We start from the raw sequence: 16,508 nt of genomic DNA, 5'->3' as shown, positions 1-16,508 counted from the left end.
TACTTTTGGTGACAGTGGGATGACAGATTCTGCAGTATTTCAGTGAAATTCAGTGCTATTTAAGGAGCACTTTATTTTTTTTGTAGAGCCAGCTATCCTTATTGTTAGGCAAGGCAATGTAGAAAATGAGTTTACTTTCCATGTATAAGTTTCATGTATGTATTCCTGTAGTATCTGATGCTTTTGACAGGTTTTTTTTTTTACATCAATCTTTTCTAAGTCAAAGCATTATAGTTAAGATACCATGTTGGACACAGCAGATTTCAATATGCTCTGACTGTACAGTAGTAAGTCCTATGCTCCACTCTCGGTAACAGATCCAGCTTCAGCTTCGGCGAACACATGCAGGCTTGGGAACCGGCAAACCATCCTTAATTGAAGATGTTCACCTTCTCCAAAACAAGAACAAAAAGAACTGGGAGAAAGCACGAGAGAGGTTTGCAGAAAACTTCCCAGAAACTAAACCTCAGAAAAATGCACCAGGGACCGTGCCTTGGGTCAAAGGAACTGTAGAGTGAAGGTCAGTCATAGAACACAATTCAAGCTTTTTAAACTAAGAGTCTGGAAACTCTTATTTCATTGCTGAACTTTTTCGTCCAAAGGAGTGAGTGGCATGAGGGAGCTGTATCACAATTTACCCCCTCTTGATTCAGAAATGTATAATAAAGTATGGTGTGCAGCTTTAAAAAATTTTTTAAACTAACAAATAGTGACTGAATCAAGTTATTTGATGAGTGCATTAAAGTTCATAGGGCATGGATGAACTTAATGAACTTTGTTATTTTATCTTGTCATGTATAAGCCATAGAGGCAAAATTCACTAATGATTTAAATGTACATTTGTCCTTTTCTCCATATATTCATTAATATAAGATATGCAACAACAAAAAATCGAAAGTTTATAAAAATAATTCTGACTTATACTTCCTTGTTTGTGCTCCTTAGAACTTAGATAAAAAATGTTGAGAAAACGTGTAATGGTGCATAAATTTTATTATTTTTGAAATAATGTAATATTGAAGAACTAACGAACAGGTGACTTTTAGAGAATTAGTCTTTCATTGTTTTCTTCTGTGAAGAATCTTGATTTGTATTATATATTAAGCACTTACATTGGTTTGTTTCATAGCTGAAATATTTAGATATGAACAGTTGAGAACAGTATTGAAATATTCAGTGTGCTGACATTTGTAGTTTTGATGGAGTCCATTGCTGGCGATGGAGTTTTAGCCAGAGAAGTCTGATTTCTGCTACAAATGGATTACCTAGCCAAGGCCTCAAACTCAAGTATTTATTGAAAATGTTCTCAAATGAAATAAAAACATTATAACATCAAAAAGAGTGATTCATTGAACCAATGATTTAAACATACTGGGTCTGCTTTGAACTCAGTATCAGCCAGAACTTTCCTTTCTAAATTGGCAGAGCAGAAACAAAAGGATGAACTCAGACCTGGGGACTGCAGTACAGCCTTCTGACTGCAGGTGTCACTGCTCTGCCACTTACCACTCTGCTGTTCTGTTCACACTTCTCTTAGCTCTTTGCTGGGAAATTAATGCTGGAATTGACCCTTTTCTGCCAGTGAATATAAGCTATAGCTCCCTCATCTACTGTAAAGAAATGCCTTTAAGATTTAGAATAGGAAAGGAAAATTCTGGAAATTGTTCTGTAGTAGGGAAGAAAATTCAGAAAGAAATGCTACCTGTATGCCTGGCCTGTGGTGCACGCAGTGGATAGAGTGCCAACCTGGACGCCAAGGTTACTGGTTTGAAACCCTGGGCTTACCCAGTCAAGGCACATATGACAAGCAACCAGTGAACAGCTAGAGTGAAGCAATTACTTCTTATTCATACTGCCCCATGTCTCTCTGTAAAATAAAGTATATATTAAAAAATTATTAAAAAGCTACTTGTTGGAATTTCTAGTCTAAGTGATACTTAGAAAAAAAAGGGAGTGAGGAAAGAAAAATAAATTTATTACTGAAGATGAGACATGTGACCAAATTGTCAGGTTCCTTTTGGCCTAAGCTGGGGTAATCAGAGGCCCTAGAACTCGAGATCTGGATAAAGTATTTTTCTGTATCCTTCCTCCTGGCTACCTATACACCCTAACACATATGTCTGTACATTATATTTGGAGGCAACAAGAGTTTCCTGCATTATTTTTTCGAAAATAAAAAAATTACTCATCTAAATGTGGTTTTGGTACTGGTGCCCTGTATATTAGATAACTATAGAATTCCCAAAGTAGACTTAGCTTCTGGTAGGTCTTACTCATTGGGTTAGTATACTGTCTATATATTTCACATTTTTATTATTGGGTTGCAGAAAACTTTTTTATTTTCTTTTGTTAAGAAAATGGAAACTTTAAAATGGTGATAAAACCCCGAGATATATGTGATATTTGCATTATTAACACCTTTTGTAGATCAAACTCTCAGAGCTACACTGTATAGTGGTTAAAGCACTGAAAAATGTCTGGGTCAATTTCCAACTTTGAAATAAGAATATCGTATGTGTCTTTCTTGAATAGAAAATAAGAAATATATATGAAAGCACTTTGTAAACTGTAAAAGTAGTACAAATGTGAGCTTCTGTTTGTTTAGACGCATAGATGTAAACTGTGTTTTGGATTACACATTTTTTTGTGTCTAATATTTTTAATTATAATTTACTCATGGTATAAATTTACTAATTTAATAGCCTTTGAGTATATTTAAGTGGAGCTATATGTTGCTAAACTTCAGAAATCTAACATCTTACATTTTTGCTAGAATATGAGAAGCTGGTAAAATTGAGAACAGAAGAAACCATCGACTTTAGAGTAAAATAATAGAAATTGTTTTCTAGAATTAAATAGCTAGGAAACACTTTTTTTCAAAAAGAGAATTTTTTTTTTGCTTTTAGTTTTTTGAGTTGCATTTTTATTCTAGTTATGAATTTAAGAAAAGTAATTATTTACCCAAATCAGATACCTTCCAGCTTTTGTGTAAAAGATTAGTTCTTAATCTGATACATTTTCAAATTGCAGGCAAAAGAAGATAGAAATCTCAAACAAGGTAATTCAAGCGGTATGAGAGATTGTGCACGCAGGCCATCCTTTCAAGTTGCAGGACAGAGGATATGCTTGGCAGGGAACCAGAAAGGCATTTCTGGACCCAACATGTAAAGATGTTCTCAGTAACAGTTGAAAGTATTGTCTCTAATACGTTGTTCTAAATGTGTTTCTTATTTTTGTAGAGCATCACTTAATGTCTCTGAATCTTTGATTCAAAACATTTTATTTTACTTTTTTAGACTTTTAAGCTGGAAATACATTTGGATTCTTTAAAATGAATTGGTGCTCATGTGTGTGTCTATTTTTACCACCCCAGGCTTTCTGTCTGCCTTTCTGCTTATTCTTAGTGTTAGTTTATGGTTTTGTAGTTGCAAAGGGCTTTTTGGAACTTCTATGTACAAAACAGGAAGAGAAGGTAAAGAGAGTAGTATTTGTGTGAGTTCTTCTTTATCAAGAAAGCAAAAGCTTACTCAGGAACTCGCATAGCGGACCTTTCAGAGTCATTAGCCAGAACCTGATAACATGACTACCTGTAGCTGCAAGGGAAGTTGACAAGGTGGGCAACAGAATGGCCTCAGTTGACTTAACGCCAATCATGAACCATCACCTAAGTCTGACCATGTTACTGTTGGAACAGAATTACGGTTTGCTGAGCAAGGCAGAAGTGGGGCAGAAGTGGGATCAGGTAACTGTCTGCCAGGGGTTGGTTAAATTGTGATACAGTCCTACCATACAATACTTTGTAGCCCTCCAGGTGAGTAAAATAGATCTATACCCTGCTATAGAAGAATATTCTCACTATATTGCTGATTAAGAAATAAAATAGGTTATGGAAAACTGGAATTTAATAATCCCATCAAAATATATAAGGGTACATATTGAGTTATTAATATTAATTACCCAAGGAGTGAACAGATTTTACTTTTTATTTTATTATTTCTATATTTGAACTTTAAAGTAGGTAGACTTGTGTAGTTAACTATGTGTAATCATACAGAAGTAGGAATATAACACCTGGAAATGGAGAGGTCTTTAAAAGGGCTTAGCTCCAGACATTTTCCCCACTCTCGTATGCCCACTTTCATGTACCGTCTGCAAACCCCTGACACCAGATTCTTTTAGTCAGGATACATACCTAACTCAAAGTCACTGTAAATGTAACATCCAAGAACGAACCCACAGTCTTCTCCAAACCTGGCAGCACCATCCAACCAGTTTTGCAAGCCAGAACTCATCAGCCTGTATTCAGTACCACTGCCTTCTCTTCCCCTACCCCTAATTTTTCATATATTAAAGCAAGTTCACTGTCACTGGATTATTCCCTAGGCTTGTAACTGTCCCTGTAATCGCTTCTTCCAGTCATAGTTTCTTTACAACTTCTATTGCATCATCACCTGTTAAAATCTTCCAGTGGCTTCCTGTTACTCCAAGGACAGAAAACAAAATCCTAGTCCTTAAGACCCTACCGGGGTCACTGCTCACTTTTCCAGATCTGTTTGGTATCTCTCTCCCACTTGGATTTTGGGCTCTGGCATGCTTCCCTTTCTCATGGTGGCTTATATTCTGTTATGTCTGGAATGCTCCTCCCCCCGCCTCCATTTCCTAGTTAACTGACATATTCTTTAGATCTCTGCTAATTGATTATTTAGAGATGCTTCCTTTGTCTCCCTAGACTAATTGCCTTTGATTAATGTTTTTGGAAATCCATATTTGTTTCACTTAGATTGCTTATTTTGGTTCACATTATATATTAAAGCAAGTTCACTGTCACTGGATTATTCCCTAGGCTTGTAACTAGTCCCTGTAATCACTTATTATATTTGTATGACTAGTATTATATTTGTATGTCTAGATTCTTAAATGCCATGTGGACAAGACCTTAGTTTTTCTCACACTTACATTACTAGTATAGCACCAGGCCTAGCTTACACACAGGCACAGAAGTGAAAGAGCTAGATGAGTTTGGAGGACTGCAAGTGGCTTGATACGGAGGGAGTTTTATATGACAAGAAACATGGGAAGAATTAAGGCTACATAGATGATAAAAAGCAATGGCTTTCAAATCATTTTGACCATAATCCACAATAAGAAATACAATTTATATCACAGTTTAGTGTGTGTTTGTTTACGTATGTGACAGGTTTTATATACCAATACCTAGACATTAATTTATGTAGTGCACTCTTATTTGTGTTTTCCAAATCACTGATTCCAGCTACTAAATTGATTTCATAATCCATTAATGGGACTGTGCCCTGCAGTTAGAGCAGCGGTTCTAAACCTGTGGGTCGTGACCCACAGGTTGAGAACCGCTGAGTTAGAGGAACATTGATCTAATGCTTGGTTTTCACACTGTTTGACAACTCGTGGCATTGCCTTAGAAGCTGCAGTAGTGTGTGTGTGCACACGCACTTGATGAGGGTGGAAAGGGGTTAGGATGCCAAACTGGTGACTCCAGTTCTTTTGCCCGTTACCAGAATAGGTTTATATTTTGATTTGGTTTTTAATTCAGCCTTCCAAATAGATGATACATGAAGAAGGATTTTCACTGCTTAAAGAAAAGGGGGTAGAGTGGGGTGGGATGACGAGGGGAATTGAGCCACTTTAACCTACAGCCATTCTAGCATATTGTGTTAAGAAATTTGGATTTTGTCTTTCTGATGAAGGATTTTAAGCAGCAAAGATCCCTCATTAGATTGCTATATAGCAGGATAACTGGCAGATTGATGAAAGGCAAGTGGAGGCTGGCGGACTTCCTCGAAGGCTTGTTTTATCTATCAGATGTTTGTTGAGCACACATCAGATGCTTGCAGACCTGTGAAGGCAGGACCTGGTTTGTCCATCCACTGCTGTTTTCAGTATCTACCACAGGTGGGTGCTTAGGAGGGGCTCAGTAAGTGCTTGTTGGTAGGATGGGATGGAACACTCTTGTGGCATGTCAGGCACTTAGCTTATATCATCTTCTTTATTCCTGACTATTTTATGAATTGGAAAACGGAGGCCTAGAGAGATTTTAAGTTTGCTCAAGGTCATAAAGCCCATGTGGCAGAGCTAGGGTTTAAATCTTGATTCTTTTCATCCCAGTGGGATGGTTAAGAACACAGACTAAATGGTCTGACTGACCTGGGTTCAAATTACAGATCCACTACTCCTGAGCTGAGTGTTTAAAAATTATTTCAACCTGTGTACCTTAATGTCTTCACAGGGTTGTTGAAAATTTAAATGAGATAATAAGGTCTTTGTGGCACCAAGCACAATGTCCAGTGCATAATAAACCCTTAAATGATAGAAATTATTAGTAGTATTATGCCATGCTACTGTTACCACAGGCACAGTTGTAGAAGAATCCTGGAGTGCAGATGGTGGTTATTGAAGCCAGGGATTGAGGTTAGTGGATGGTCCATCTTTATTCCTCGAGGTCATAATAGGAGAAAGGTGTGGACAAGAATGAGTCAGGAGCTGGATTTCTTAATGAATATTGGAGAATGAGCAGGAGATTGGTACTGAGAAAGTGAGAAAAGGTAGAAGCTATTGTGATAACCTTTATCCTCAAAGAAGGGATGGATTCTGCATGACTTTGGAGAAGGAGCTATCTGGACAATGATAGGGAGATCTAGCAGGCCCAGCCTTACTCAGTACCATGGGGGAGCAGGGAGAACTCCAAGAACTAGATTTATATGACGATCTTTTGACAACATGCATTTGTTCAGCAGACACATCTATGAGGTGCTTTGCACAGGCTAGGCATAGTTCTAGGTACTCCAGACACAGCAGTGTAAACAGACTGGTAAGACTTTCTGCATTCTTGGAACTTAAATTCCTTCCTTTTCCTTTTCCCTTTTCCTTTCCTTTCCTCCCTTCCGAAATTAAATTTAACGGGGTGACATAAGAGTAGATATTATAGGTTTCAGGTAAACATCTCTATAGCATTTGAACTGTTGATTGTGTTGTGTACCTATCACCCAAAATCAAATGATTTTTCATCACTGTATTTTTGTCCCTCTCTACTCCCCCTAGCCTTCCTCTGGTAACGCTTCACTTTTGTCTGTCTCCATTTGGAAAATGTAAAGGCCCAAGTAGTCACACAAAGGTCTTCATAGATTCCCAAAGAGTATTAATCAAAATAGTTTTTGTTCATTTGAAAGTTTTTTCACAAGCCAAAACAAAGTTCTTAGGTTGGAAGAGGGAAGGGGACATTTGGCTTGTTTTTTCATTGTTTATTGTTTTCAGATCTGTCTCCAAATGAGACCTTTTTAGGGTAATCTTATAAATTCTGCCTTCAAGATTTTAGTCATGTTTTTGAGGGATTTGGATTATGTGCACAACAGTAAAAACTTATTGATGCTGCAGCCCCTCATTTAATTATGTATTTGTTCTAATCACCTGAGAATAATAGTATCTCTGCCTGCTCAGACATTTGGGTTTTGGGGCTCTAAAGCTAAACAATAAATTATTAAAGTACAAAAAATGCAATATGGTTCAGGTCACTGGAACTGGAGTTGATGGAGAACATAAATCAAAAGGTCAGAGGATAAGGAGCAGACACACTTGGGGCAGCTAATGTGAATGGAGGCAAACAGTATCTTCTTCCTGCTGTGTAAGAATAACTTTCCAGAAATTCTTCCAGCAAAAAAGCTAGCTTTCCTCATCTATGTCAAAATGCCTTGGTATTTCATTGCCCAGAAAGCAAGACAGGGAGAAGTTGGTAGATTATTAAATTATTTTAACATGGTACAATATGTTACTTAGCTTCCAATTTCTAGTAGACTTCAGAGGCCAGGAAGGTTGCCAGCTCATTCATCTGATCATTACTTGTCTTGACCAAACGCCCAGGAGAATATATACTGAAATAATAGAGCTTTCATTAGTATTTAATGCTTTCCTTTAAAACCTTCCTTTTAGTACTATGAAATCAGATTTCAGAGAATGTAACAATTAAGATTTTCATAAAAAGAAACATTCAATGCTCTCTAAATATGTAATGACTCCCAGTGCTGTCTGAATTCATTCACATCATAAAGTCACTAAAATGGGCTTTAATCTTGACTATGACTATACTGTCTTTACTTAACCTTAATATATAACACTATCAAGTTCAACTTATGAGCCACACAAAAATCATTATCATTGATTTGATAAAATCACATTGTATTGTCCAGAAAAGATAATTTGGTTAATCATCTACCACATTCATCAGAATGGGCTCTGAATAATTGTCAGCTCTTATAAAAAAAATCAAATCTTTCCTGGAAAGGTGAATATTTACCAACTTATGGATGTTTTTTAGAGTGTACCAGCAACTGCAAGAACTAACAGGAGTTTCAAAAATATTTAAAGCATGGAAACATTTTTGGAATAGCTATCTTCCAAGGTGACTACTTTGAAGGGAAAGTACTTAGATGGGTAGGTTTAGATATATTGGGTTGGGGAATAAGTTTGTAGCGTTTTTATATTTGACAACGATTTGTTTGCTGTTTGGCAAAGGGTAAGTATTCATTTGATAAAACTCTTTCTGCTCTACAAAACTATGTTAATTGTATTTTTGAGTTACTTAATTTTTTATTAGTTTTGAGGCTTAGAAATGGAATACCCAGGAGGCAAAAAGCAACATTTTCGACACCTGCTCTTCTTTGCTTTTCATCGAGGTCAAAAAGCTGCCGAAGCAGCCCGGGACATTTGCGACGTGTATGGAGAAGGTGTCATAGGCGAGTCTACAGCACGGAAATGGTTTGCAAAGTTCAAAAAGGGCGACTTTGACATCGATGACACGTGCCGCAGCGGAAGGCCTTCTGAATTTGATGAAGAACTGGGAAATGCTCGAAAAGAATGCCACGGTCAACAAGGAGCTCTACATTGCCCAGCTACACCACGTGAATGAGGCTATTCAACTGAAAAGACCTGATCGACATGGTCAAACCATACTCCTTCACGACAATGCCAGGCCCCATGTTGCACAAGTCGTCAAAGCCGCACTCCAAGAGCTTGAATGGGAGGTTCTTCAGCATCCGCCGTATTCTCCGGACCTTGCACCAACCGATTACCATCTTTTCCACTCCCTGTCAAACCATATGAAGGGTGTTACCTTCGATAATAAAGAGGTCCTTAAAAACTGGCTCAACAACTTCTTTGACACCAGAGCAGGCGATTTTTGGCGGAACGGCATCAACAAATTGGTCGAGAGGTGAGAAGAGGTTGTAAACAGCAACGGCGAATATATAATTGATTAACTTATTGATATAATTATTGTTTTTTGTTTAAATAAAAGTCTTCGGTAAAAACGCTACGAACTTATTCCCCAACCCAATATTTACTTGTAAGATTTGACTAATTAGCACATTTGGCAAATCAGGTTTGAAATTTATGTTTAGGTTGAAAAGTAGATCTATTGTGAAGGAAAATGACTTTGGCAAACCTTGGTGACTTGTATGCATATTCTCTCAGGAATCATCCCAGAGAACCTGTTCTTTCTGAGGCTCTTAGGATTGGTTTTGAGCTCCCATTAAGATTCTTGCAGGACATTGGGTTCCTACCAAAAGGTCCTTGATATTTGGTCCTATACCAGAACATCCATGAGACATTTGGTACTCACCTCCATGAGCTATGTCTGCCAGCTAGGCTACTGAGGCAAGAAGGGTTATTGGTAATATAGCCACCACAAAATTACTGAGCCAGTAAAACATGGTACTGTATCCTTATGTATTCTGTAAACCAAAAGTATAAATAAACATTCATGAGCTATTTGAACACGGGGACTTTTTCTAAACATGAATATATTTTACAGGACCAAGTTTTAAGGACATTTTGGCATGAATCAATGTCTCCATGGGCATTTTTGGACAGACCAAATGTCCACTAATCATTTAGGTGAGAGAGATAGAAGTCATAGTTACTAAGTTTAACTGTATGTCAGAATTTGCCAGAATAATAGGCTTAATCCTCATAATATCCCTGTTACTATTATCCTCAGTTAACTAATGAGAAAACTGGATTTCAGAGAGTTCAAGGTGGTTGTCAAGGTGACAACTCCTACAACTGGCACTCAGTCAGCAGCCAGGCTAACTGTTCTCCCTGCCCTGAACTGCTATCCGGGCTCTCATTAGCAAGCTTTCTTGAAGGAGTGGTTTGGATTCTAAAAGTTAATCTTTGCTTATTTTAATGGTTCTGATTGTGAAATAGAAGAGTCACACTTATAAAGGATTTTTTTTCCTTCTAAAAAGTCCAGATTCATATCTTACAGCTTAATTTATAAATCCACATAAAGCAGTTAAATGTTGGTGCTTAAGAGAAATAACATACTATTATTAATGTAAAAATTGCAAAAGAAGACAAAAATACATTAACACGTTACAAGCAATTTTAGTAAGGTGACTGGACTGTGTTGCATTGTATTTTTCTGCAGTTCTTCCCAGATTGCAGCATTGCATTTGTATTACTTGTGTAATGAAAAGTTTTAAGAAAAACATTCCTAATAGTAACATGCTAAAATAGTTTATTGGATTCAAACTGAACAGCCCAGTAAGTGATACTTAACAAATTTTTATTGACTAGACAGCTTTAAAAAATCATTACTACAGTTTCACTTTAGGCTATTTTTTTTGGTTATGAATTCTACTTAGAATTAAGATAAATGAAAAGTTATGTTAATAATTTTGAGAAAACTAACCTGTAAAATCTTAAACACATTGAGTGGATTTGATCCTCAAATATTTATTAAGCAGCTATTTTATGCAAGGCGTTTTGGCAGTAGAAGGATGCATTAACTCCAAGGGCTCAGGGTCTGGCAAGAGAAATAAGAACCCATATAGCCAAATGCTAGGTGGCCTCTTTTAAGGGCTGTGAGATACAAAATGTTATGAGTCCAGAGAAGTAAGGAATCATCTCTAAATGAGGAACCCAAGAAAGCTTTATGCACGCAGTCAAATTTGGACTTGGGGTTAGAAAAATGGATTTTTTCATACTTGGAGATTAAAGGGGCTTTTTAAGTGGAGGGAAGGTGAACAGAGGCGTAGAGGCCCCAAGACCAGGGTATGTCAGGAAGAACAAGGAATCCAGTTTGGCTGGAGAATATGGAGGTGAGGGGACAACTAAGACTTGGCCAGGATGGGTGGATTTGGATGTCAGGCCACAAAGTTGAAGCTTGTAGTAAACAGGTGATCTTGTGGGCTTTTGAGCAGGGAAAGTGTTATCAGTGTTGGCTTAGTACAATTCTTTTTGCCAAGTTGAGTGTCAGGAGGGGACATTGGGGGAAGACAAGGATGGAAAGATGAACCCAGATGAGGAATGGGGCCTGTGCTTGACAGGTGGCATCTTAAGGAAGACAGGCATGATACTTTGTATTGTAAAATAGACTCAGTCGATCAGGGGCCTAAAGAGTCAGTGAAATTGTGATTCAGGTCCCACTGTTTCTTAGTAGTTGTGTGACTGGAGACATTACTTACCTCCCTTGGATCTGTCTCTTCCTCTGCAAAATGGTTGTAAGAGCACTATGCCATGGGGTTACTGTGGTATAGGCCATTATTCTTGTAATGCATTTAGCATGGCCCTGGGACATGGTTACTGCTTAGTGCACACTAATATCACTGATGGTGCTGGGATTGGAGTTAGGAAGGAAACGGGTGTCTGCCAGGTGACTGAATAACAAGGACAGTACAGCAGCTAGAAGCCTGGCATCTGGAGATATAGACTAGATTTGTATCTCAGCTCTACTATTTAACAGCTGTGTTCTTATACAAGCTACTTAACTCCTCTCTGTCAGTTTCCTTAGCTGTAAAGCACGCATAGTATTACTACCTCCCCATGGAGCTGCTGTGAGAAGAGAATCAGAGAATACATGTACTGTATGTACCTGGTACATTTTGAGTCCAGTAAAGGTGAGGATTGGGAATGTGGAGTTGAGTAGATTTGCACTTTCCATGTAGTGGCAGTTATGCAAGTAGAAATGGGAACATGCAGCAAGGGACTGGACATGCAGGAGAACATGCAGGGCCAGGGGAGAACACTGAAGGCTGGAAGTGTACAGGAGTTGTTGGCACAGTGGTGATTACTGCAGTTCTTACAGTTAGATGAGCTAAGAGTGAGTGCAGAAACAATTAGATAAATCCAGTTACAGGACATTTTATAAGACAGTTGGCTAGGACTCTTCAAAAAGTGTCATGGGGAAAAAAATGTAAGGGGGATATTCTAGACTAAAAGAGACTATAAAAGGGTTATAATCAAAAGTATTATATTAACTTTGGACCCTGTTTTTAAAAAAAGATAAAAATACATTCTTGGGACAATTGGGAATTTTGATTAAGGACTCTATATAAGAGGCTATTAGGGAATTGTTTCTTAGGTATGGTAATTGCATTGTAATCATGTAGAACCATGTTTTTATTCTTAGGAGATACATACTGAAATACTTTAGGACGAAATGCCATAGATGTATGGGGCAAAGGGAAGAAAAAGTTAATATGGCAAAATATTAACAATTGTTCAGTCTAGAAGATGGAGGGTATAGAGCGGTATTCATTGTACTAGCCTTGCAACGTTTTCTGGATGCTTGAAATTTTTTGGTCTGTAAAAAATAAGAAGAAAATAGACCTAAGAAAATTTTGGGGGGAGCCAGTCTGTATCAGGAAAAGGAATTCTCTGGAGGAAAAGCAGCTTCCACCTATCAAAGGAGAAATCTCAAGAAGAGAGAGATTAAGCAAAATGAAGGATGAATAAGTAATCATATTTAGTCACTGGGGAGATTGTGGTGGCTTTTTAAGAGTCCAGTGTCACATGGAAAATTGACCATGAAGTAGAGGAATAAAGAACGGGGAGGAAGTATAGGCAGCAAGGACTATTTCACCATCCTTGGATGGTGGTTCAGTTGAGAGCGTCCTGGCTGGGTAAGTCTTTCTTTTCAGTTGGAGGGAGATTGGGCAATTCTGAGGAAGAGGAAGTCTGGGGAATGGGAGCAAATAAGACAGAGGAAAAGAGGAACACTAATGGAGCAAAGAGCCAGTGAAAGTGGAGAAGGAATGGATGTAAACATGAGAGAAGGGTGCCTCAAGTGACAACCTTTCTTTGACATAGCAGTGAGCATTGTAAAAACAGCTGGGGAAAGAAGCGCCCTTACTAGCAATGAAAAATGAGGTCATGTTTTGCTAGTAAGGAGGCAGCTGTGAAGCATGAAGTGGGGAGGGTGACCACAGCTGCCAGTGGGTCTGAAACGGGAAAGAAGGCAGCTGAGGAGAGAAAGACCAAAGTGCACCTGGTATTGTGCAAACTGGGGAGGAGAGTAATCAGAGGGTTCTCAGGATTGCCCTGCTGGGGCCTAAGAGATGATGAGGGTAGAGAGCAGTCGTGGAAACTAAATGGCCCCTTTTTCAGAACGTGGTATTTCAGCAGACGGCTCATCAAAGTTTTACTCATTAAAAAAGGAGCAAACCCCTTTTTTTGGGATAAAAAGCTCTAACCCAGTTTCCATGGAATCTCCAGCCTGGGTTGTCCTGGCTGGTATGTAGGAACTTGGGTTTGTAAGGAACTTCTGTCCTTGCAGAGTCATAAGGTATAAGATCTTGGGTGCTTTAGGTTCACGGGGCTGCTGGAGCCATCATTTCCAAAGGCATTTGGAGGAAAACCGCCTCCTGCACATATGCCCACGAAATGCCACCAGCAAAAGACACTGGAGCTTGCGCTCATCGACACCTCGACTGCTGAGTGGAAATGAATTTTGGATCTGCTCAGGCTTCCGCAGGGCTTTTCAAGGCCTTCGTTTGGAGGTTTCCATTCATCAGGAGGCAGTGGGTGCCTGCTGAGGCTGAAAACGCAGGTCCGTGGAAGTGGCAGGAGCGGCCAACCTACAGGAGAACTTTAGTGATGACGTAGCCATCCCTGTCCCCCTGGGGTTCCTCTTTGAGCGGGGTCTGCAGCGGGGCAGCGGCCCAGGCGCCTTCGCGCCGGCTCACTTCCCGCAGCCGCGCCTGCAGCGCCTCCCTCTCCGCTTGCAGCTCCCGCCGCACCTGGGCCACCGCGCGCTCCTCTTCCTGCAGGGCTCTGCGCCGCCGCTCCAGGGCGCGTTCGCCCTGCTCCACAGCCGCCTCACGCCGCGCCAGCTCGCGCTCCCGCAGGCTCCCTCGCACGGCCAGCGCGCCCATCTGCGCCAGCAGCTGCGCCCAGTCGCCCTCGGCGGCGGAGACAGAGGGCGGCGAGCGGCGGGCCGCGCTCTTCTCCAGCTCCCGCTTGTGAGCGCTCTTCAAGTGTCTCCACAGCGCCGGGGTGCCCGCGTGGAAACCTGGGCCTCGGCTCACCTGCTCCCCGCACAGCCGGCAGGTGGCCCAGTAGCCCGGTGGTTGTCCGGGGCGCGCCGGGGCCAAGTGAAAGTACCCCCAGGTCTCGGAATATGGCGCCCCCAGGCGGCCGGGAAGAGGGCCGCCCTGCGTCGCAGCATCGTCCTGCGCACTGCTCTCTTCCATGGTAACAGCCAGCTGGTCGCTCCTCATTCTCTCTGCAGTGTCCGCATAGGAGGGGAAAAGAGGTTAAGAACTACAGCAAAATTTCATATACATAAATATACATACACTCAAACAACTTCTACGATTACAGTTTGCCTGTGAAGAAACCATGCCTTCCTATTATTACAGATAAAAATCCTATGGTTAGTTTTGGGTAGATACCTGGGTTTCTTTTTCAGTATTATTTATTGCTCAGGAAAAGAATGTTAAAAATGTCCAGCCCTCTTTTTTTCTTTTCTAAAAACTAAGACTTCTCTTGGAAAGCAAGTGGGTCCCCAGCTTACAAGTACTTATACTAAGAATGGAAAGCCAAACTTCTTAAATGAAAGAAAAGATGTAAGTGCTGTATGTATACATTCGTTTTAAAATTTACTTTTTAATTACAGTTGACATGCGATGTTATATTAGTTTCAGGAGTGATTTCAACATAGTGATTAGACACTTTTATAACTTGGGAAGTGGTACCCTGTTAAGTCTAGTACCCATTTGACATCATACATAGTTATTACGATATTATTGACTATATTCCCCATGCTGTACCTTACATCCCATGACTGTTTTTTTAACTGGCAATTTGCACATCTTAATCCCTTCCCTTTATTCGCCCACCCTTCCAACCCCACTTCCATCTGGCAACCATCAAAATGTTCTGTGTGTCTATGAGTTTGTTTGTTCATTTATTTTGTTCTTTAGATTTCACATACAAGTGAAATCATATGGTATTTGTTTTTTGTTTGTCTGACATTTCACTTACCATAATACCCCCTAGGTCCATCCACATTGTCTCAAATGTCAAAATTTCATTCTTTCTCCTGGCTGAGTAATATTCTATTATAAATATATACCACTTCATTATCCATTCATCCATAGTGCTTAGGTTACGCTCCTATCTTGGTTATTGTAAATAATGCTGCAATCAACACAGGAATGTATATATATTTTCAAATCGGTGTTTTGGATTTCTTTTGATAAATACCCAGAAGTAGACTTGCTGGGTCATATATGGTAGTTCTATTTTTAACTTTTTGAGGAACCTCTGTATGTTTTCTGTATTGGCTGAACTAATTTACAATCCCACTAATAATGCAGTTTTCTTTTTCTCCACATCCTCACCAACACTTGTTTACTTATGATGATACCCATTTTGACAGGTATGAAGATATCTCATTGTGCTTTGCATTTCCCTGATGATTAGTAATGTTGAGCATCTTTTCATATGTCTGTCACCTGTATGTTCTCTTTGGAGAAATGTCTGTTCAGGTCCTCTGTCCACTTTTCAGTTGGATTTTGTGTGTGTGTTAATTTGTATAAGTTTCTTATATATTTTAGGTATTAAGCCCTCATTAGATGTATCACTGGTGACTATTTTCTCCCATTCATTTTGTTGATGGCTTCTTTTGCTGTGCAAAAATTTTTTAGTTTAATGTAGTCCCATTTGTTAATTTTTCTTTCGTTTTCCTTGTCTAAGAAGATTATATACATATAATCATTATATATATATATATATATATATATATATATATATATATATATATATATATATATATAATTACTAAGAGTGAAAGAGTGATGTCAGAGAGTTTACTGCCTATGTTTTCTTCTAGGAGTTTAATGGTTTTGGGTCTTACACTTAAGTCTTTAATACAATTTGGTTTTCTTGTATATGGTATAAGAAAGTCATCCAGTTCCATTCTTTTTGCATGTATCTGTCCATTTTTCCCAACATTATTTATTGAATAGACTTTTTACCCCACTGTATATTCTTGCCTCCTTTGTCATATATTACTTGACCATATAGGTGTGGGTTTATTTCTGGGCTCTCTATTCTGTTCCATTGATCCATGTCTGTTTTTGAGCCAGTATCCTGCTGTTTTGTTAATTATAGCCCTGAAGTGTAGCTTGATGTCTGGTCACATGATACCTCCAACTTTGTCCATTTTTGTCAAGATTGCTTTGGCTATTTGGGGT

General features: G+C 39.2%; 2 protein-coding genes across 14 annotated transcripts in view; one reads left to right on the top strand and one right to left on the bottom strand.

The window, feature by feature from the left end:
• AGGF1 (angiogenic factor with G-patch and FHA domains 1) overlaps positions 1 to 8,801 on the top strand; it is a 38,567-nt gene extending 29,766 nt beyond the window's left edge. For 2 of the 3 annotated variants that reach the window (XM_066381720.1, XM_066381718.1), the window contains exon 14: positions 318 to 978. In XM_066381720.1, the coding sequence (XP_066237817.1) occupies positions 318 to 518 (201 nt within the window). In that variant the 3' untranslated portion in view covers positions 519 to 978. Of the gene's footprint in view, positions 1 to 317; positions 979 to 3,030 lie in introns of those variants that run through there. The other variant, XM_066381719.1, reaches the window with a different exon arrangement.
• Positions 8,802 to 10,393: 1,592 nt separating this feature from the next.
• Positions 10,394 to 16,508, bottom strand: part of ZBED3 (zinc finger BED-type containing 3) — a 43,930-nt gene continuing 37,815 nt past the window's right edge. For all 11 annotated transcript variants that reach the window (XM_066381721.1, XM_066381731.1, XM_066381724.1 and 8 more), the window contains one exon: positions 10,394 to 14,533. In XM_066381721.1, coding sequence (XP_066237818.1) covers positions 13,887 to 14,533 — 647 coding nt within the window. In that variant the 3' untranslated portion in view covers positions 10,394 to 13,886. The remainder of the gene's footprint in view (positions 14,534 to 16,508) is intronic.

This window comes from Saccopteryx leptura, chromosome 4, assembly GCF_036850995.1.
Source record: "Saccopteryx leptura isolate mSacLep1 chromosome 4, mSacLep1_pri_phased_curated, whole genome shotgun sequence".
Classification (NCBI taxonomy): Eukaryota; Metazoa; Chordata; class Mammalia; order Chiroptera; family Emballonuridae; genus Saccopteryx; species Saccopteryx leptura.
Note: the sequence above shows the minus strand (reverse complement) of the source record. Positions and strands in the feature narration are given on the sequence as shown.